The sequence below is a fragment of the Narcine bancroftii genome, chromosome 1 (assembly GCF_036971445.1).
Source record: "Narcine bancroftii isolate sNarBan1 chromosome 1, sNarBan1.hap1, whole genome shotgun sequence".
NCBI classification, from domain to species: domain Eukaryota; kingdom Metazoa; phylum Chordata; class Chondrichthyes; order Torpediniformes; family Narcinidae; genus Narcine; species Narcine bancroftii.
Window position 1 is genome coordinate 132,776,455 of NC_091469.1, and position 23,704 is coordinate 132,800,158.

The following is a 23,704-nucleotide window of genomic DNA, read 5'->3' on the forward strand; positions in this document are numbered from 1 at the left end:
GTAGTGAATCTATTTGTTGCCAAAGGTGATTGTGGAGGTCAGGCAGTTCATTGGGCATATTTAAGGGAGGGATTGATAGGCTCTTGAGTAGCCAGAGCATCAGAGGTCATAGGGAGAAGGCCAGGCAGTGGAGGTGAGTGGGAAAATGGATCAGCTCATGATTGGATCTGTTCCTGTCTTCTGTTCCTGTCAGAGATGAAGATACTATATGGGCTGTCATATTCAGATTCATACACGAGGAATTCCTCAACATGAACCTTGAAGCTTTATAGTGGGAGAGAGCAAGAAACTGACAATACATTGTTGAACTAGCCAACTCAGCAGAGACCAATGATTGAGCCTGGAATTTCCTAGTCTGTAGAACTCCATTGTGGTAATTGGGCCTGTGGGAGGCTCTGTGTGCAAATTCTTCTTGTCCTAAAAAGACAAAGCTATAAACCAACTTCATGGTAGGTAGTTAAATGATCAGATTTATGGAAATCTATTGTCGCTCCCAACCACTGTTATAAATGTAAATACACCGTAAAAATCCTCATCTAACATCAGCATAATTGCACCCCCTTTGATTTTTGTTATACAAATACTTCAATATATCATTTTTTTTAATGGCCTGTTAGCATCTGTGCAACACGTGTGACTTGTCCTGTGCATTCCAAAAGATCGCTTGTATCGAAAGCTATTTAGCTCATCCTCTCCACCCAATCTAACTAGTGATGGAATGATTTCAAGATTTTTGCTGAAAACTTTGTTTGATAATATTGACTTCCCTGAAATTTGAAAGTGAATTAATTGATTTGTTTTTAATTGACAATGAGATTTGATAAGGTAGGTACAGAGAGAGTAGGGGAGGGGTGGCCAAAACTTAGAAAAAGTGGTGTAAAACTTGGGGGGGGGGGGGAAAGAGTGGAAATCAGTAGGTTTTAAATAAGATCTCAGAGGGATTTTAAAATAAACTGGAATTACATTATCTATCAACACCTGCTTCTAACATCTCTGCAAACCCAGTTCATCAAGAAAGCCCAGATGTGTTCAATTCCCTCACTTCAAACACTTTTTAGACACAGTTAACCATGACTCTTGAGGATCGTCATGAGAGATGTCATGGTGTACATTTAAAGGAATTGTAAATCTCAACCCTAGGGAGAACCATATTTTACCTTTTGTCTTTGCAGTCAAATAATAATTTGAAATGAATACATCCTCAAGCTTGTAAAGAAGAGTGCGTTTCACATGTTTAGTTAGCATTTCTCCATTAACCAAGCATAATGATGGGAGAAAATCTGGTTATTTCCTGTTTATGGTATTTTACTGTGCAGTCGTGTATCATCAATCACTGCCATCAAAAGTGTTTAACTACAGCTGTAACTTCCGAAGGACATAAAAGGCATTATTTAAAAGCAAGCTTTCTTATCCATTTAACTATGGCATTGCCAACTTGAAATGTTTTGCAATACCTGCTTTAATTTAATTTGCACATTTGATATCTCAAGGCTGAAATGCATTGCTCAAAACTAAAATTAGAATCAGAATTTATTTCATGAACATGTCACAAAATTAATTGTTTTTGCGGCACCGTCACACTTCAAACATTTATATAAAACGCCTTACAAAATTTTAAAAAAATAGTGCAAGAGAAAGACAAAGTAAGGTAGTGTCTATGGTTCATTGTTCATTCAAGAATCTGATGGCGGAGGGGAGGAAGCGGTCCTTGTGCCTCTTAGTGCTAGTCGTCAGGATCCTATACCTTTCCAACCCCCCACCGCCCCCCCTCTTTCAATGGTAGCAGAGAGAAGAGAGTCTGGGTGGAAGGAGTCCTTCAGGATAAAGGCTGCTTTCTTGAGACACCACCTCTTGTAGATAATCTTGATGGAGAGAAGACTGGTGCCTGTGGTGTCGCATGCTACATTAACAATCCTCTCGAGTTTTTTCTTGTCATGTGCATTGGCACTTCCATACCAGACAGTGATACAACCAGCATGGTGCACAGTTAATAAGGACCACCTCCAATTTGGTATCCTTCATAAATTATTACACAAATAAATGTTTTATAGCCTGCTAAAATAAAACAAGTTATCCATGCATTTATACCTTCCAATAATATTTGTGCACTAATTTCTCTTGGTATTTCACACTTCATCTTGTTAAATTCCAGTATTGTCCAGTTTGGGAATGTTAACAATATTCCACTTACTGCGAGCTAGAGTTCTGCAACAATGCTTATGGAAAACCAAACAAGCAGAGTTTACTGAATTCTAAATGTATGCAATTAGTTGTAATACTCATGGGACTTGTAGCTCTTGGCAAACTTCTATCATCAAGATGTTTGATTTTGCATAATTTATTCATATTTGGGACAGAGATTAATTTGATGCTCCACTAAGTTTGCAAGCACTCAGTTCATTTTCTAAAAATAATTTGTTACAATATTTTTTCATGAAGCTGGCCTCAATTTCCTGCCTGTGATAAACTGCAAATATAAATAACTATTTTGCTAGCTTTGAAAGGAAGCAAAGCAAAATTGTTAATGATTGTTGAAAGGATCACTGGATTAACAAACTAATTATTGTATTTAGTTCTTTTTTTAACAAATCATCCTTTCCTCCATAACTTTACTATCATCCCTTTCCTTCCCTGAAGTCAGTAACCAACACTGCAGCACATTTCTACATGAACTTCGAATTCATCTACAAGATTTAAGCAAGATCATTCTTAGGAATTGCTTGATACTCATTCCCGTGTTAGAAGAAGCACGACCTAAACACTGCTTTAATATACTAAGTTATATCCAGGTTCACACAAGAATAAACTTTCTAACTTTTCTCCTATCCGACATATGGTCTTCTCAGGAAGTCTAGTCATACCAGAGGAGAAATGTTGGATGGCAAGAAAAAAGGGAAATTGGTCAATTAATGCATTAAATAGGTCAGAAGCTATCCATGGCTCGTGAGGAAAATTTTTGGAAAGTAAGGGATAGTAACAAAAGAGCTAAAATGCAAGATTTATGAAGTTGTCAGAGCAGGAGTCAAGAGGATTAGTTTAGGGAAGAACATCATGAAGAATAATAGGGTAAAGACACTGAAGAGGTTTAAAGCAAGCAATTGTCTATGGGTATACAAGTGTCCTGGACCAAATGGATTGCTCACTCAGGTTCTGAAAGTAGCAATAGAACCATTGTCTTTCAGGAATTAATAAATTCTGGCATGGTCCCAGAGAACTGTAAAAAAAAATCAAATGTCACCCCACTATTAAAGAGAGGGAGGCAGCAGAAAGGAAACTATAGACCAGTTAGCCTTACATAGGGGTTGGGAAGATGTTAGAGTCGATTGTCAAGTGAGTTTACAGAGTACTGGGAGACACATGACAAGATGGCCAAAGCAAAAATGGGAAAATTTTGCCCGGCAAACCTGTTGGAATTCTTTGCAGAAGTGATAAGCAGGCTAGAAAGGAGATGCAATGGATGTTGTATATTTGGATTTTCAGAAGGCTTTTGACAAGATGCCATGAATGAAACTGCTTAACAAGATAGGAGACCATGGTACATGAGTGGCACGGTTAGCGACCCAGGTTCAAATCTGATGATGTCAGTAAGGAGTTTCTTGTTCTCCCTGTGTCTGCCTAGGTTTCCTCTGGGTGCTCCGGTTTCTACCTTTCAAAACATATGGGGGGGGGTTAAAGGTTAATTGGGGTATTTGGGCAGCTCGGGCTTGTGCGCGGGAGGGCCTGTAACAGAAAACACAAAAGTATGGGTTGAGCATTGTTTGATTGGCGCAGGAAGGAAGTTGAGTTGGAATACAGGGATCATATTCTGGTTGGCTGCCAGTTGCTAAAGCTGTTCCACAGGGGCCGATGTTGCAGCCACTTCTTTTTACTTTGTATATTTATGATTTAGGTTATGGAATGAATGGCTTTGTGGCAAAGTTCTCAGATAATACAATGGTGGGTGGCTAAGCAGGTAGTGTTGAGGAAACAGGGAGGCTGCAGAGGACTTAGATTAAGAGAATGGGCAGAGAAGTGGCAAATCAAATACAATGTCAGAAAATGTATGGTCATGCGCTTCGGTATGTAAAAAAAATAAATAGGCAGACCTTTTTTTTTAAAAATAATGGGGAGAAAAATGAAAATTCCCAGATGCAAAGGGACACGGGAGTTCACGTGCAAGGTAGCCTGAAGGTAAACTTGCATGCTGAGTCAGTGGTGAAGACAAATGCAATGCTGACATTCATTTCGAGGAATAGAATACAAACAGGGATGCGAAGCTGAGGCTTTCTAAGGCATTAATGCAACCTCACAGAGTATTTGGAGCAGTTTTGGGCTCCTCATTTAAGAAAGGGTGTTGTATATGTACTCACACAATTAAGACTCGGAGATGTGATGCTTTCCCATCCTTCTATTAAACTAACACGGCTACTGTATATATATGGAAGGGTGACATCATGACGTGGGCGTCATGATGTCCAGCTGAGAGCGGGCTTATACCCAACAGATATGATGTTGGAGAGAGTTCAGAGGAGGTTCACAAGGATGATACCAGAACAAAAGTGTTATAACATGGAGCATTTGACAGCTCTTGGCCTGTACTTGTTGGAATTTAGAATGAGGGAGGATCTCATTGAAACATTTCGAATGTTGAAAGACATGGACAGAGTTGATGTAGAAAGGTTTTTTTTCCATGATGGAAGTGTCTTGGCCAAGAGGTCATAACTTCAGGATTGAAGGGCATCTGCTTAGATGAAGTGCAGAGTACTTTTTTTAAAAAAAAACAGAGGGTAGTGAATCTATTTGTTGCCAAAGGTGATTGTGGAGGTCAGGCAGTTCATTGGGCATATTTAAGGGAGGGATTGATAGGCTCTTGAGTAGCCAGAGCATCAGAGGTCATAGGGAGAAGGCCAGGCAGTGGAGGTGAGTGGGAAAATGGATCAGCTCATGATTGGATCTGTTCCTGTCTTCTGTTCCTGTCAGAGATGAAGATACTATATGGGCTGTCATATTCAGATTCATACACGAGGAATTCCTCAACATGAACCTTGAAGCTTTATAGTGGGAGAGAGCAAGAAACTGACAATACATTGTTGAACTAGCCAACTCAGCAGAGACCAATGATTGAGCCTGGAATTTCCTAGTCTGTAGAACTCCATTGTGGTAATTGGGCCTGTGGGAGGCTCTGTGTGCAAATTCTTCTTGTCCTAAAAAGACAAAGCTATAAACCAACTTCATGGTAGGTAGTTAAATGATCAGATTTATGGAAATATATAGGTCTATAAATATTTAAACTTTTGACCACAAGGACAACAGGGAAAAGATTCTGAAGCCTGGTGAACGAGACGAATGGGATCATTAACATCAATCTAAACAAAAAGGAAAGATTAGTCTGTGGTTTAGCATTTCAAATGAAAGGTATAAATAAATGGGGGCTCGTCAATAAAGTGTTGAATAGAAGATTTATTCCACTGTGAACTGAGATCTATCAAATTGATCAACTGCAGAAGATTCCCATAGATTTTATCATTTGCGATTCTGGTGAAGGGAAGCAGGGTAAATCATAGATCTTGCTTTTCAGGAGTGGGAAGTGAGCAAAAAGCACCAATTCCTGTATGTTGGTAGGTCTGCCAAACATGTGTGAAAAGCATCCAGACCATATTGGATCATAATATTCAGCTCTCCCCAGCATTATGCATCAACTCCAACTCACATTAACCACTACATGTATATTAACAATGGCTTTAAAGCCTGTTTCATGACCTGAGTAGAGTGTTATCTGTAACTGTGTCAGTTTTTCTTAAATTGTGCAAGCCTAAAATGGAAGGATCTCTATTTGCTAACAAGTATGTTTTCCCTTTTTAAGCACACCTGCTGATTGAGGCAGGCACCTCAGTACTGCAAGCCACTGTTATTCTAGCCTCTCTGAAGTTCTCAGTCCTCACTCTGCAACAATAGTGCTATTTCACAGATTTTACTATTAGGAAGAGTCTCCTGACATCCCAGCAGTGGTAGTTCATACAGGAACATCCAAAACTGCAAATCTCGGTTTCTGACTGCGAGTTTACATTGCATTCCTTTAGTGGTATGTAAAGAGGCAGGACGTCATCCATAACATATGTGGAACATACAGAACCACAGCGTTGCCGCCGACTGTGACGTGAATCATACGCGTCCAACATATCCTACAGAGAAAAATGGATGTTGATCCTGAGGTGCTTTTAATGTTAACAGCAACTATGCATAGCACTATTCAAACACAGGTTAATCTCACTCACATCATGCACGACATTGTGATGCATTTGATGCTGATGACCCAAGGTGTGCTTGCTGCAAATTGGAAAGTCGCACGCTTACACTTCATTGAGCCCCTTGGTCACAGAATGCCTGCAGTTCAGTTTAGACTGCAGGCGTTCCAGGAAAATGACTAGGGGTCTAGGAGGTAAAATGTCAGAATGGGAATGGCACCCGGTTCTGAGCTTTTTACACAGCATGCATTCCATTAAAATGGAAATAATTGCCTGGGACACAGTGGCTGTGTAAAACTGCCAAATTGGTTATTTTCAAAATGTTGACCTGTCTCTTCTCTCCCATCGAGCACTGTCTCAGGTGGAAGACTGCTCCTTGACCTGAACTACTCATTCTGCTTTTCTTGCCACAGATTCTACTTGACCTGCTTCCAGTATTTTCTATTTTTGTCAGTTTTTCAACATCTATAGATTAGGTTTGCACAGGAATCATCCTAGACTTTGCACTACAAGTGACTTTTTTTTTCCCCCATACTGGGTTATCACACAAGTTTGTGGCCAGTTATGGTGTGGGATATGTGCCATAGCTTGAACATCAAAGTCTCACTATTGAGCAGAAAGTTTTTTGTACGTAATATATTTTTCATTTTAAGTGAGCAGGGAAATAATGCAAAACATAGAACAGTACTACAAAGGAAGAGGCCCTCTCGTCCATGGCGTCTGTGCTGACCACAATGCCAATTGAAACTGCATGTCTGCCTGCACATGGTCCATATCCTTCCATTCCCTGCTTGTTCATGTGTCTGTCTCTTAAACATTCCTCATGGAACTGCTTTCACAACATCCCCAGGCACCTACCACTCTCTGCCTCATAAATATGCTTTCACTGTTCCCTCTCGCATCATAAATCTTGGGGAAAAACTCCCTGACCATCTACACTATCCTTCTGGAGAACTCCTTCCGCAACCTTTCCAAATCCACCACATAGTGTGTCAACGAGAACTGCACACAATACTTCAAATGTTGCCTGACCAAAGCTCCAACAAGACTTCCTAACAATGCCCCAATCAATAAAGGTAAGCATTTACCACTCTATATACTTGTGTGTCACCACTTTCAGGAAGCTATGAACATGCACGCCAAGATTTCTGTACATCAATTCTCCTGAAAAGCCCAGTCATTCACTAGATATTTTCCTCCTTTATTTGACCTCCTGAGGTTCAATCCCATGGACGTTTCCAGTTGAAGCACCATCTGCTATTACTCCACCTACATTTCCATCTGAACAAATCACATGGCACCTTTTGAAAACCTTCCTCACTATTCACAACTTTTCCTTTATTTTTATTTTCCTTTTAATACAAAATATTAACCTGTATCAGCTCTCCACAACAGCTCTTTAAACCCAACATTGCAATCTGCAAATATACTGTACAGGGCTATCAAACAGCACAACACAAAACTGTTTGGAGAAACTTAGCAGGTCACACAGCATCCATAGAAAATAAAAGGCAGTCAATGTTTCGAACCAGCAATGCCAAAAACCAGGCAGACAACTGAATAGAATGATGGAGGAGGATACGAGGGGAAAGGGAAGGGGAAGAGAGAAGGCCTTGGCCCTCCCCACTCATCACCTCAGTTTCTTTTTTATCCTCTTACCGATATTCAACTATTACCTCTTGCTTGTTAACCTGTGCTCCTGCCCATTCCCCTACCTTCCATCCACCTTTTTATTCAGGCATTGGCCCAATTTTCAGCACTCCCAAAATGTCGAAAGCTTTTTACTTCATATAGATGCTGCGTGACCTGACGAGTTTCTCCAGGGCTTCTGTGACCTGCACTAAAAGACCCCAGCATCTGCAGATTTTCTTGTTTACCTCAATCAAGCAGCAGTTAGGGATTTATAGTGTCTATGAAATTCAGTTCCAACATAGCATTTTTAGCAAAAATATAACCATAAGAGAATTCTAAGAAAGATCATCCAAAGTTCACAATATTTGTCTAAGAGGTCCTCATTCCCAAATCTTCCAAACTAATTTCTTTGGTGTGACTGCTTAATTTCTGCCAAAAAACAAAATTTGGGCAGACCTTTGACTGCCATATATTGTTTGTTTCAGTGTTAAATGATTGAAAATGGATGATTAAAATACAATAAAGTCCAGTTTAGAGTTGTTTTGCATCACTCAAAAATTTGACTGGCCATTCTCAATGTTTGGTGATCTGATGCAAATTGTTATTGAGTCAATGAGTTGTGTAATTTTCCTTTTGGAAACCTAGTCAGATCATTTTTCCCTTGCAACACCCACCAGGGTCCACTTCTAAAGCAACTGGGTATCAATGGCATTTTGCCAGACCAAGAATTCTTTTTAAACATTTTTAATTTTAGACACACCACGGTAACAGGCAATTTCAGTCTACGAGTCCATGCCAGTCAATTTACACCCAATTAACCTACACCACCCGGTACATTTCGAAAGGTGGGAGGAAACCAGAGCCCCCAGGAAAACTCACGCATAGGGAGAACGTACAAACTCCTTACAGACAGCGCAGAATTTGAACCCGTCGCTGGCGCTGTGAAGGCGTTGCAGTAACCACTATGCCAATCATGCTACTCAATTTTATTGAGGTTGAAGGCATGACCAACACCTTCACCACTCCAGCTGCAACTGGACCTCTCTACATCAGTTGTTCATCATATCCATCACTCCTGATTCACCACTCAACCCACCACACTTCTAATGGATGAAGCTCCTCATCCCATCTTCCTGCTATTCAGAATAAGAATTTATTGTCACGAACAACTTAGAAATTTGGTGTTTTGCAGCAGAATCATACTATAAGCATCTTACAACATGACTATATATTAAAAAAAATGCACAAAAAGTAAGGCGGTGTCTTTGGTTCATTGATTATTCAGGAATCTGATGGCAGCTGGGAAGAAGCTGTACTTGTGCCATTGAGTGCTCGTCTTTTGGCTCCTGTACCTTTTTCCTGATGTTAACAGAGTGAAGAATGTGTGGCCTGGGTGGTGGGGTCTTTGAGGAGAGATGATGCAACCAGCCAGAATGCTCTCCACGGTACACATGTAGACGTTTATGAGAGTCTTTGGTGAATTACTGAATCACCTCAGACACCTCACAGAGTATAGCTGCTGGCAAGCCTTCTTTATGATTGCATCAACATGGAGGCTCCAAGACAGATCCTCAGAGATCCTGACACCCCAGAAATTTGAAGATCTTGACCCTTTCCACTACTGAGCACTTGACGAAGACTGGGTCGTGTTCCCCTGACTTCCTGCATCAGATCCCCTGACCCTTTATTTCCCTGGCAATCATTCCCCAACAATTCCCTGGGTGCCAACCACCTGCATTCCACGATGGAGAGGCAGATCTCCACCTGCCCCCATACGGTTTCAATGCCAACCAAAGGCTGAACCCCCATCTCTCCATATCCCCACCTCCAAAAGACCTTGGTTCTCCCTCTGTTGGTCTCAGCCCCAGTGAAGGTTGCAGCAATAGGATCATGACAGAAATAGTGGCGGATGCAGAATGCAACCAATAGAAATGACATCTTTAACAGCACAACCCATTTCTAAGCCACAAAGGCAGACGACATTGAAATCTGTATTACCGAGTCACTGAGCGCAGAGCAGGCCCAACTCATCCATATTGACCAAATTGACATTCAGAGGCTAGTCCCAATTACCAAAGGCTGCACTCGGTCCAGGTCTTTCTGGATCCGTAATCGCCGTCCAAATGTCTTTTGAACGCTGTAATCATGCCCACTTCCAGTCTCCTCTGCCAAATGCAGGCTAACCTCCAAGTGAGTCCCGTCTCACCCCCCCCCCCCACCAACTCTCCCCTTCAACCTGTTCCTGTTGGTGCTAGAACCATCTCCCCTGGGGGCTGGGCAATTCTGCCAGCATCTATGGCCCTCATGCTTTTCTGCACCTGGACAAGGTCACCCTCCACTGAAAGAAAAATCAAAGAGAGGTGGACAGCACTTTGGCAATGACTACCCCCCCCCACCCCAAAAAAAACACCTGAGACTGTAAGATCAACTTGGAAACCACTCTGAAGGAAGTATCCGTTTCAATTTTAAACATTTAAGGCGTAGATGATCAGTAATAAAGATCATATTGCTCACTCCAGTAAGATTGGTTCTCCATCATCGACCGCTGGTGAACGATGCTGAGTCCTGCAGAACACAGCACCGGGCTTCAAATACCCGCTGGCCTGAGCAAATATTAACTCATTGGTCATCTAGATTAATATCCCCTCCAGCAATCAGCCAGGACCCGTCTTGTGCAAAGCACCGGAGGAAGGGGCAGCCCGCACCAGAGGGCTGAGAATACTCGCCACAGCAGCAACAAGGAAAGCCCCCCCACCCCCCACACAATCTGCTCCTGCACAACCTGGAATTCTCTCTCTCTCGCTGTTTTATTTTCAGAATCGATATATTATCAAAGAAAAGCCGCAGATTTCTCTTGTCAGCTCCCTCCTCGAGCCCCCGCAAGCTGGGGGTGGGGGTGGTGGGGGTGGGGTGGGGTGGGGGGGGGGGGGAGACACATGACATCGCCCCTCAATGTTACTCTCTGTCGCGACAGCTTAAATCAGTTCACCTCCTCTGCCTTGGCCTTCCAGCATTTCCACGCCGTCCGAAATCGTCGCGCCGACCTCAAGCGGAGCCACATTGAGGCGTGGGTGGCAGCGGGGAAATGAAATCCTCCCCCCTCCTCCTCCGACCACCGCTTGGACCCCTGAGGGACCTCTTCAATGGAGGGAGCCCTTCTCGTGCAGTCACTGGGGGCTTTTACCCGGCATGCCCCGGCCACATGAAGACAATGGAGGTGTGCCCAATTTGCACTGGGAATCTGGTAGGCAAATGTTGTTTAAACCCTCCCCCTCCTTCCCTCTCCCTCTCTCTCTTTCTCTCCCTCTCTCTTTCTTTCTCTCTCTCCCTCTCCCTCCCTCCCTCCTTCCAGTCATGGCCTGCTGTACCTGTTGGCATGGCAACAAGGTCTTTTGGCTGCTCTTAACCCTAGCCTTGGCACTTCTCTCTGGCTCTTTTGTGGGTGTGGGGGTGGGGGTGGGGGTGGGGGTGGGGGTGGGGGGGGGGGGCAATTAAAAATTTAACACCTGAGTTATGCATAAAGCTTGGAGAAAAAAATAAACAGACTGGCTTAACAGCTTGCTTGCTGCTGTCTGCTCCAGCACTGGCTGGGAAAAGAGGCAGACCAATTGTGATCGCTTTGGAATACTTTACATTAATCATGAGAAGAGCATCCTTCTGTCTGGGACACTATTCAGCCCCCCCCCCCCCTCCACTTTCCTTTATCACACCTTTTGCATGAAAGGGAATGTTTGCCTGCAACTTTTCTTTTAATCAGTGACCAAATAAGTGTAAAAAAAATCATGGGTCACTCTTTTGAATCATCAGGTGAAGGACACTTGCATCTGAGGGCCAGAATTATTACCCCCCCCCCCCCCCCCGACTCCACAGGCCACAAGTTCAGGCAACACTCTGGAGACTTGCATCTGAGGGCCAGAATTATTACCACCCCCCCCCCCCCAACTCCACAGGCCACAAGTTCAGGCAACACTCTGGAGACTTGCATCTGAGGGCCAGAATTATTTCCCCCCCCCCCCCCGACTCCACAGGCCACAAGTTCAGTCAACACTCTGGAGACTTGCATCTGAGGGCCAGAATTATTACCCCCCCCCCCCACCCCTGACTCCGCAAGCCACAAGTTCAGGCAACACTCTGCAGGCCTGACCTTAACCCGAGGCTGCCATCCATCCCAGTTCAGTAGTGGTGGTTGATCTTAGTCTTTGGAAACAGCTATTGAACTGTCTGTTGGGGTGATCATAAACTCCTCACCCCCACAACATTATTCAAAGCAGAGCAAGAAAGTTCCTTGGACCTTGAGCAAAGGCACAAAAACAGATGATCTGACTTATCTCAGTGCACTTGGTGGGATTTTGCTGTACATCAATTGGCTGGCACTTTTTTTTGACTTCACAAGAGTAATTAAACTTCACAAGATCCTGAAGCACTTTGGATCATCCTAAGGTTGTAAACTTTAAAAAGTGGTGTTTTTTTCATTGATCTAATTAATAGATCAATATCTTCACAGGTCAATGACATTGATGGTTTCAAGTTTTCTTTTCACTTTGATGTTGAAAATCAGGAATGTTGTTGATAGAATAAAGATTACATATCAGACATGGCATGCACTTTTTTAATGTAAAAATATCATGTAATGTTTATGTTATAAGGGTGAATTCCCCAGATTTTTTCACTGTGGGACACATCCTGAGGGCACACAGTCTATTGGGGATAAATGTAAGTATTGTGGCGGCTCACCGCAAGGCAGGCGAACCGGCCCCGCTTTAAAGCCATGCGGCGGGGAAGCCGGCCAAAATGGCTCCGTCGGGACTTTCCCTTCCTTCCAGCTCAGGGCTCAGAAACCCGCGCTTGGGGACCATGTGACGCCCGGATGACGTCAGTGCCCTCCAGCGCGGTTCTCAGCCAGGTCCGGGCTGGGAGTATAAGTGCAGCCTGCAATAAACTAGTCTGCTCACCGAGCTCAACCTGTCTAGTTGCGTGTGTTATTGCAGGAGTAGTGTAGCCGCCACTACAGTATCAGCATTCCAGTGGGATCAGTGCCAGGAAAGATATCACATTCCAGGCCACTGGTTAACATACAGACTTCCTGGATGCCGGGGAACAACCACATCCCAAAGATATACAGGTAGGTAGGTTGATTAGCTACTGTAAACCACCCGAGTTTAGGTGAGTGGTGGAATCAGGATTTGATTGAAATACAGGGAGAATAAAATAGGATTAGCATACAATCAGTAGAAATGGGCATTTGATGTTCAGCACAGACTTAAATTTAAAATTTAGACATAAGCATGGTAACAGGCCCTTTTGGCCCATGAGTCCGTGCCGCCCAATTACACCCATTTGACCTGCAACCTCTGGTACGTTTTGAAGGGTGGGAGGCATGGGCGGCACTAAGGGGGGAGCATTTCCGCCCCCCCCCAAAATGAGTTATTGTGCCCCCTTCCCCTCAGCACTAGTGTCGTTAACATCACTAGTCTCTACACAATATAAGCAGAGCTTTTGTTATGTCGGAGGGAGGGAGAAGTGTGATGGTGGTGATGGTTCATGGCAGGTAGGCACTACCAACACCTCCCCTGTGGTTACCTTAATGCCCACAATTAAAATTGTTCTGATGCCGACGCTGGTGGGAGGAAACTGGAACACCCAGAGGAAACCCACACAGACATGGGGAGAATATAGAAATTCCTTACAGACAAAGCTAGATTCAAACCCCAGTGGGGTTGCACTAACTGCTACGCTAACCGTACCACTCAGGGCTGAAGGGCCTGATTGCGTGACTCTATGATAAAGGGGTGAAAGTAGGTCACAGACTTGTTGTTAAAATCAGATTAAAATCCTTTTAAATGTCAGGGAAAAATTGATGAGCTGAATAATCTGTATTCTATGATGTCCTCACATCATACAACGAATTTCATATTAGAAAATACAATTAAGAATAAACATGCATATTTCTGGCCTTCTCTTACACCTCAGAGCATTATCTTTAAGGTCAAGGGTAAAAAGATAACCCTAACCATAACCTCAACTTTCTCTGTCATAGAATGCCACCTAAGTTTTAACCTGGTTTTGAAGCAACGATTGGAAACCACAACTTCATTATGTTTGAGCACCACAAAGTAAGATTGAAGCTCAATTGAAAGTCATGTATTTTGACAGGGAGATTTAATGCCATAAACAGTGAGAGATCAGGTTAAACACTTGCGCTTTCTGCTGAGCTTCAAGAGTGGATTGTTCTGTTTACTGCACTCATCAAGGTGAGCGTTCTGATTTCCCAAGAGCCAACACCAAGCACCCCCTAGTCCAGTGTGGAATCAGGTCAATGGCATTGAAGGTTATCCTTCAAGTCTGGCTGAAAACAAACAGGATTGCTGATTTTTGTACTTCCATTATTATCTGCTGTTATTAAATCCATCTTGCCTTTGTTCTTCCTTTGAGAATAACACTCAGTTAGTCCCTTTTGATGGCTCTTATTCAAGTTATCTCTAGACCTGGGGCTGCGTGGTTGGGACAACAAAGTTAGCGCAACAGTTAGCACAGTATTGTTACAGTGCCAGCGATCGGGACGGGGATTCAAATCCCGTACTGTCTATTGTTACAAGCCCAAAGGACCCCAAAACCCAGCAGCAATAGACATTCACCAAGACAAGTGGTTTTTAAAACAAAAGTTATTTTAATCAACTTTAAACATAAAAATAGACTCAAACTTTAACTTAACTCTATACTTAACTAACCCAAATTAACCCCCTTCTAATTCTAAGCGCACGTGTTTGTAATATGTGTGTAAATTTAAGGAAAGTTCTTTGGTTCACAGTTCAATCCCACTTCTCCTTCTTCCAAGTACTCTGGATGCAGGCAATTCTTATACTGTGCACAGAATTCAACATATATAAAGTTCACCAGGTTTTGGTGCTCAAAAGTTAAATGTTTACCACTCAGGAAGGTTCTTGTAGGGTTTGCAGAGAGAGATTTGTTGTTCCAGGATTTCCACAACTGAGGTACCACCATTAGTCACCTCAATGTCTCGCTGATGAAACTTGCCCCATCAGGGTATTCCAGATGGTAACCTCTTTCTTTCAGGCTACGACAAAGCTCCTTCTGTTTTTCTTATTCCAAGAGAAACATCAGACAGATAGCACTTCCAGCCACCGACTGCTTTTGGAACTTTTCATCAGTTTCAACCAGCTCTTCCTGGCTTTCCCTGTTCAACTGTTTTTCAGTGTCACCCATACACAAGGTGAGAGGGCTTCTCTTCTCTCCCTCTCTCTCTCTCCAACTCAAACTTCCAGAAAGCCCATGTGACTCCCTTACTTGCAAAACCCCCACCTTCTTCAGCAAACAACAGGAGTTATCCTTCTGCTCAAGTTGTTGTCTTACATAAAAAAACCCAGGGGTGACCTTCCTATAAGCACCCTGGAGAAAGGTCCTTGTAGCCAGCCTGTCTCCAGATCCAAACAATGGTCATTCATTTTATGACCTCAGTTCAATTAGGACCTACTTGTGAAATGTAGATCCAGAGATCCTCAGAATTTCTTCAGTCTTTCAAATAAGATCTGTTTTAAAATGTGTGTATGTATGTAACCTACTCCAACTCTTACCAAATTCTCCCTAAATATTACCAAATTCTCCCAAATTATAAATCCATTACACTATAAGGAGTTTGTACGTTCTCCCCGTGTCGGCGTGGTTTTTCCCCAAGAGCTCCTGTTTCCTCCCAATTTTCAAAAACTACATGGGATCAATTGGGCGAAATTGGGTGGCACAGGCTCGTGGACCAAAAGGGCCTGGTACTGTGCTGTATATCTAAAGTGAATTAAGCCTCACTAAACCTATTATGAAGTATTTTGAAACTGAATAATTGGATTTATAATGATTTCACACTTTGGAAATAAAAAATCATTAATAAGAATTTTTTTTCATATAATTTTACAAAGGACTTTTGTTCCCATTCCACAATTGTTCACATTTAAAATTCTCACCTTAGTATTTGAACATAAATGTACACATAAATAAATATTGACCATGAACTTTCAATTGGCACATTAATATCGCCTAGGTAATGATATTTACTATACTTTCTATACCCACATTCTGGGTATAAGTAATGGGACACCAACAAGCTTGTCTTTAACTGTGTTATAATCAGCTAAAATTGAACCTATGGAAAGAATAACAAAGACATGCACCATTCTGCAGAGGAGGTTCACCAGGTTGACTCCAGAGATCAAGAAGTTAGCCTATGAGAAAGGTCGAGTTGTTTGGGAATATACCCAGAATTCAGAATGAGAGGCAATCTTATGAAAACATATAAAATTATGGAAGGGTTAGATAAGATGGACAAAAGTGCTGGACTCCAGCAGTTCCTGCTTATCTCCATCCTAAATCTACTCCCCTGTATCATTAGACTCTGTCCCTATGTTCTCATCTAATCCTGCCTCTAGCTGGATGCCAATGCTTTTGCACACTGCACTAAACCCTAGCATCTGCAGACTTGTAGTTTACTATCATAGTTAGGATTGAGGCAGGATTAGATGAGAACAAGGGGACAGAGGCTAAAGATACAAGGGAGTAGATTTAGGATGGAGATGAGGAGAGACTGCTTTTTATAAATAATAATAATCTGTGGAATTCTCAGTACAAGGAAGCAGTAGAGGCTGCCTCATTAAGTATATTTAAGAAACAGATAGATTTTGCAGAGTCAGGGAATTAAAGGTCATGGGGGAAAAGGTATCCACATAGAGCTGAGTCCATGGCCAGGTCAGCCATGATCTTGTTGAATGATGGTGTAGGCTTGATGGGCCAGATGGCCACCTCCTGCTCCTATTTTCTATGCTTATATTGTTGTTCCTTCATCATTTCTGGGTCTAAATTGTAGAACCGCTCTGCAGTGGTTCATTAAAGTAACTTACCATCCCCTTCCTAAGGGCATTTAGGGATGGGCAGTAAATATTGGCCTTGGCAGCATAATCCTCATCTTACATAAAATTCAATAAACTTCCTGCAACTGACCCGGATCTCTCCCATGACCTTCCCAGGCTGATGAGAGATGAGGAATAAATTTTAATTTGATTAAACCTATGATCCTCTTTGTTGCACATCTCTGAAGAATGGACTGAGGACTGCAGTGTGAATGTGCAGTGGTCCTTCTACTGACCCAGCTTTCATACTGTGGCTGGATGTGAGGTAATATCTCCTCACTTGTCAGGAAGCCACAACAGTGACTGCAATTCCTGCGAAGACTTAAGCGAGCAAGGCTACTGGCCACCATCCTTTCAACCTTCTACAGGAGCACTATTGAGAGGGTTCTGGCTGGTTGCATCACCGTGTTGTATAGTTGCTGCAGAGAAATGGATCAGAGGTCAATCCAGAGGACCGTAAGGGAGGCAGAGAGGTTCACTGGGGTCTCCCACCGCAGCCCCCCCCCCCACCCCATCAACCAGGATCATTGTCTGAACAGGGCACAATATCATCGAGGATCCCTTCCACCCCACAGACATCAGGAAAGAGATATAAAGCCAGTACCACCAGACTGAGGAACAACTTTTACCCACAGGTGAGAATACTGAATGCCCAAAGAAACGGTTCACACTAAACCATCCAAGACTCTCATATTTGCAAAACAATATTTATTTAAGAATACGTGTCATGCATGTGTATTGTTTGCCTTTATGTGAATTATGCCTGGTTGTGTGTCTGCGTGTTTTGCACCGAGGAGTGGAAAACACTGTTTCGTCGGGTTGTACTTGTGCAATCAGATGACAATAAACTTGACGTGACTTAATTTCTCAAGATAACAAAGCCATCCATGCCCATGTGAGTTTACCACGTCAACTTTGACAATTTTACAACTGACAAACAGTGACCATCTGTAGCAAAGACCATTTAATGGCAATATCGTTATTACATTTCCTAATAGGGACAATCATTGAAACAAAACATAACTGGACCAGCTATATCAACGTTACACAACATAAACCATAAAGTGCAGGAGGAAATAATTTGGTTCCACGTGCTTGCTACTACCATTTGATAGAATCTCAATGATCCTAACTCATCACCATTTTTCTACAATAATCCATATCCCTTGATTACAAAGATTTACTTCGTTCTCGAAGAAAATGTTTCGTTCCAACTCTGTCTTGATGGCTGAACTCTTAGGGCAGCACAGTTGGCATAAATCCCAAGCATGGGTGGGCGGGGCAGCATCCTTCCTGGGCCGGTGGAACACTCACTGGCGAGTCAGTAGGTCAGTGGGCTCCTGCCTCCACAGAAATGGAGCTCCCGACGCCAGAGTCTCAACTCTGAATCCTCCCCTAGGTCTACCGCACATGCACAACAGGGAAATAGGCTGAGGGGAGGATTCGGAGTCAGCGTCCGGTGTGCCAAGGATGGTGGGAGGGAAGGGGATAGGAGATGAGGGGAGGGGAGGGACAGCCACTAAGTCCAGGGTCCCGTTCCTGCCTGGGAGGCCGCTCTTCTTGATGACACTGGGACAAGGGATTTTCCAACTGCTTGCAGCTGGGAGACAGTAGCACACAGTTTGAGAGGGAGGGAAAAGTCAATAGGGGAAAGTAAATATGAAATGGAAAGAGAGAGAGGATACAGTTACCTGAAATAAGGACAATTGTCGTTTTAATTTCATGCCGGGTTCATTTTTTTTTTAACTGTGAGGTCAGTTCGGATCCGAAAAAAGTTTGGATAAATGAGGATTTCTGATTTGTTTCGGATATCCTCAGTTATCCAAAAAAAAAATTAAATTTGAATAAATGAGGATTTTGGAGAATCCAATTTTGGATAATCAGAGTTGTACTGTATGAGATGATTTGACTTTAGACATAAGGGCCCTATGTACAACTTTAAATTAGTAACAAACAGAGACGGGCACATCAGTATGTAATATTAACCAGCTTAAAAATTAAATCCCAAACCTCGTCCGATTATGAAATGTTTAAATCCTGTTCCCAGACATTTTTAATTTTAACTAGGGCGCAGGTCTCAAACCCACCAATTCATCATAAGTAATGGACATTAAACCCCTGCGAGTATGTTGTAAACTTAAAAATAATAAACTATGTTTGCATCAGGTGCCCCAGGAAAATCAGGAATCTGAAGTTGAAGAAATTGCCTGATTTGCAGATATGTGAAAAAAAGAATATTAGGTAATGTACATGCCTACCTGGAGAAATATCATTCATAAAAGAAACAAAGGAGAGTTGTGACATGAGAGGCATTATGAAAAGGGGAAATAGCATTGATCTGGTGGAAGCTGGCAATGAAGTCAATGGGCTGAATGAAATAAGTAAATCAGGCCGAGCAGAGCTCTGATGTGGGCAGTCGAGCAAAACTGGACATCAAAGCTGCAATGTGCAGGCCTGAAAATAAACTCAACCACAATCTGCAACTCCAGCAAAACTGACATCAGCTGAAATGTCACCTGCCTATTGCTCTCCAAGGATGCTGTGTGACCTGTTGAATTCCCCCAGCAGTTTTGTGCATTGATTAACTGCACAGCTTCATGGAAGCAAGTGGTGAGCATCTGAAACAAAAGCTTGGTGTTCAGCCTGGAGGCAAACTCTAAATGGAGGGGGAGAGGTGATCCTGTTCTGAGGTCAGGAAATCAGACAGAACAGGTTTTCCTAATGCTCAGCTGTATCTAAACCTGAGGTTCCCTTACATTTATTTCTTACTTCCAGCCAGGCTGCGCCACAGACCAGATATTTATGTGAGAAAGTTGGCGTCCTAAACTGTGGCCCTAAAAGTGGTAACCATACATGAGGGGGGGGGGGGGGGGGTGGTGGGGTGGGGGTCAGAGGGGGTCAATTGCAGTTGAGTCAGAAGTCTTACAGTGATCAATGGTGAGTGAGGACTCTGGTGGAGGTGGTTGTAAGGTGTGCAGCAGTAGTTGGGGTGACCCATGATGGTTTGGATGGAATCTCACAAATGACTGGACCAGAGATATTCCGATGGCTGTCAGGGGCTCTGTTGATGTTCAGTGGGAAACAAAGGGAGCTTTATGATCTTATGTTGGGCCAGGAACTGCAATCATCCTGTGTCCAACCAGGAATGATTCATTCTGGTTCTGCCACAGGATAGATAGCGTTCCTGTGATTGTTTCCTCCATGACATCAAAATGCCTGGACAGTGGCTCCATTCACCCTGCGACCTTTCTGCTCACTGACCCCAGCAAACTAGCCGGCTGTTTTTGAAAATGGATGGTTGTTAAAATGAAAGGAGGCCATCTCATTATTAAATTGAAATGATTAATCTGCTTCCATAATTGGATTTATTGTGATGAGAAAGCTTGAGGGGAAAATTAGCTTATTCATGCTTTTATTTCTTATAGAACATTTGTGGAAAAGGAAATCAGCTAGTGTTTTGTGTCAGCGACCCTTCCTGAGAACTCATGTGGAATCCCAAAACATGTTTGAAATGTTGGTTGAGGTCATTGTATAGTTTGGTCAGATTTATCCAATGTGACCTCAGAGATGGGCTACAATACTCTATCACTATTAAAAAAGCATGAAACAGCAATATAACTGTGATTAATAATGTATAGTGTAAATAGAATAAATTAATAGTGAATAGCTGTGGCCAAGAGCTGACATCTTCTGGCTATCCATCCCATAAACATGATTGTTCCTTTCAGTCAGTTTGTGGAGTTTGATAGGTGCTTCCTGGAGTGGCTCTACAGGAGATCCTTGACAGGCACTGCGAGGTTACTCCACGCCTCAGAAAGGAACAATGGATTTGGGTGAGTAGGGGGTTGCACAGGTCTAGACGCACCCTCTCAGCATCCCCTCCCAGATCCAGCAGCATGGTGAGGTCCAAGAAGGCTGGGGGAAAGTTCTGTAGCAGTGAATGGTCAGACCAAGCTTCAATGCAAGGGATACCCTTTCCATGCTTCACAGCACGTGTTTGCTAGATGGCCGTTGAACCTACGAGAGGGTCTTGTTTTTCATCCTGCAGGGTGTCTAGCCACCCTCCACAACAGGCAAGCCTAGTGGGGAAGCCGGTTTATTCGCCTACCACCCAACCATATGACAGGTACCAGTCGCACTCAGACAAGTGACCTGACCATGAAGAACTGACAAAAAACACTCTCTTGCTGAGCCTGCAGGAGCACTGGAGGTGAATCCACGGACTCTCGGTGACTCCGAAGGGACCCTGTTTTGCTTCTCATTCTCTTGTACTATAATGAACACTGGGTTACTCTAATGGTGGCTGACTGTCTTACAGCAGGCAGAAGGCAATTTCGAGTATTATTATAAGACAATAATTGAAGCTTGAATCTCATGAGCCCTTTGGTTTACCATGTTGTGATAGATGCATTTTCAAAGCTACTTTGTATTGTGGATTTTGCTATGACTCACTTCCTGAATTATATTCTTCTGTGTTTAATCACTGACAAAACTTCAGTGCTAGAGAAACACAAGACTTGCGGACTGTGGCATCTTAAGAAAACAATACGAAAACAAGCGGCTCAGTAGGTCAGGTAGCATCCGTGGACAGAAATGGTCAGTCAACATTTCAAAACTGCATGGGAGTTTTGGCTCAGCTCAATATTTCTCACACACTACAACAACATCTATGTAATGAATTATTTTTATTGGGTGCATTAGAAAGTGCATCTTCCTGAATTACAGGCTTTGCCTTTCATTGGCAAGGATTGGCTGTCATCTCTTAGTTATCACTCTTTTTGTGTACAGATGCAAAGGATTAATTGAAACCAGAGCCATCTGACTTTGTACTGCACAGGGCACAAAAGCATTCTTGAAATTCAATTTGTTTTGTTTCTAATTAAAGAGAAATATCCTATTTCTATCTGGTTTGAATTTTGGCCCCCACCCTTACACACATTTTTATCTCTGAGGCAAAAGGTTGTTGAATTCAATCCTGCTCAGATATCTTGATATATTAAACAGGACTGAAGAGTAGTTAAATGGCATAAATTACTGTTTAGTAGTCAATATTATCAGGATATTAACCTTGTTCAAAAACTTGTGATAAATTGTAACCGCAGTTCAAAATATATCTCACTGGTTGTTGAAAGTCTTGGAACATGAAGGGGAAATGAAAAATGTGAATAAGTACAATTTCCTGTCCTGAAACTCGCCTCAACACTATTCTGTATCTCAAAACCTCTTTTGACCATTGTACTAATGATAATTTTTAACAACTCTTGAAAAACTCTTGATAATCTGGTACAAAAATGGATAATGGACAAACTCAGCAGGTCAAAGAATTGTAGAATCATCAAATTCTACAATTCTGCAGGAGTAAGTCACTTAGCCATTTGGAGACTTCACCATCATTCCATAGCCTCTCACCAAAGGCTTAATAGAACCGGCTCGGGAGGTTCTGAGTGACGTCATGATGTTACAATATGATGACGTCATTTGGAACGTACTGGGTTTTTTAAAAGCTGCATGTGACTGACCAAACGACTTTTACTAAACTTGGACTCGACTACATCTGATCATTTTCTCGTTCTTCATTTCGCACTGCGACATAATTGTTACGTTGGTGACCCCGACGGGCCCAAACAGATTTTGGATCCAACATGGACAATGCAGTGGTTTCACTCAAACTGCCTGTCTTTTGGACACTTGACATGAAGGCAAGCTGAGGCACAGTTCCACATTCGCAAGAGAGAAGCGGATGCCACTAAGTACTATCATGTGGTAAGCACCCTTGACCAGTACATGGTTGTTTGAGTAGTGGATTTGTTTGGGATCCATCAGCTCTTAGCAAGAACGAAGCCCTAAAAGCCCTCCTTCTCCGGATTTATGGTCTCTCACGGCACGAGTGAGCTGCACGGCTCCTTCGGAGTTGGCACTGGTCTTACTTGCTCTTCAAGCAGTTGTTTTTAGAGTCATATGTCAGAAGACATCGCCTCATGTTGGCTGACAAGGATTTTGATAACCTTTGAACAGTGGCTGCATGTGCAGACCTTCTGTGGTGCAAGCTCAGGATCCACAAGTACATGTGACAAGGGCGCACGTCCCCCCGGGCGAGCATAACTTCATAACAACCACCTGGTGTTTTACCATCAATGCTGGGATTCTGGAGCTCGCCACTGCTGACCCCCTTGCATTTTTCCGGGAAACGTCATGGCCAGTTGTCACTAATGGCTACGGCAGCTGGCCACTAACAGCCTACTCTACGTCTGGGATGAACCCTCCCAGCACAAATTTCTAGATGGCACAGGTGCGGAAGTTAATATCCTTCCTCCTTCGGGCTTTGACACCTGCACGGGTCCAGCGCTCACTGCGAGGAATAACAGTTCGATTCGTACATATGGCACATGGACTATACCCCTGAAATTCGGTGACAATAAATTCACATAGAAGTTCATTCTTGCTGCCGTGTCCTGGCCATTGCTGGGTGCCATCTTCCTCAGAGCCCACTCACTGATGGTGAACTTAAAAGGGCACTGGTTGGTGAATACCAAAACACCAGTCATTCTGCCTTGGAAAAGTCAAACTACCCACGTCATGGAGTACATGAACAACGAATTTGCCAAACTTCTTGTGAAGTTTCCAGATATTGTCATTCCCCAGTTCTCCACTGCCATGCATAAGCCTGGCATCGCACACCACATCCTCACCCAAGGACCTTCTCTACATGCCCGAACCCAATGCCTTCTACCTGACAAGTTGTGGCTTGTAAAACAAGAGTTCCACAAAATGGAGGAACTTGGAATCATACACAGGTCGTGGGCTTCCACACTACATATTATGCCCAAAGCCACAGGAGGCTGGAGACCTTGCAAGGATTACAGGCGACTCAACGACGCTACCCTGTGCCCCATATACAGGACTTTACAGCTAATCTTCATGGGACCATGACTTGGT

The 23,704-nt window shown here is 43.1% G+C and overlaps 1 protein-coding gene across 5 annotated transcripts in view; it reads right to left on the minus strand.

The window, feature by feature from the left end:
* The window catches only part of LOC138764416 (storkhead-box protein 2-like), a 407,299-nt gene that overhangs the window by 107,983 nt on the left and 275,612 nt on the right, over positions 1 to 23,704 (minus strand). Inside the window, exon 1 of one of the 5 annotated variants that reach the window (XM_069940337.1) lies at positions 10,846 to 11,088. The exons of the other annotated variants lie outside the window; for them this stretch is intronic. Coding sequence (XP_069796438.1) covers positions 10,846 to 10,870 — 25 coding nt within the window. The 5' untranslated portion in view covers positions 10,871 to 11,088. Of the gene's footprint in view, positions 1 to 10,845; positions 11,089 to 23,704 lie in introns of those variants that run through there. 5 annotated transcript variants of the gene reach the window in all.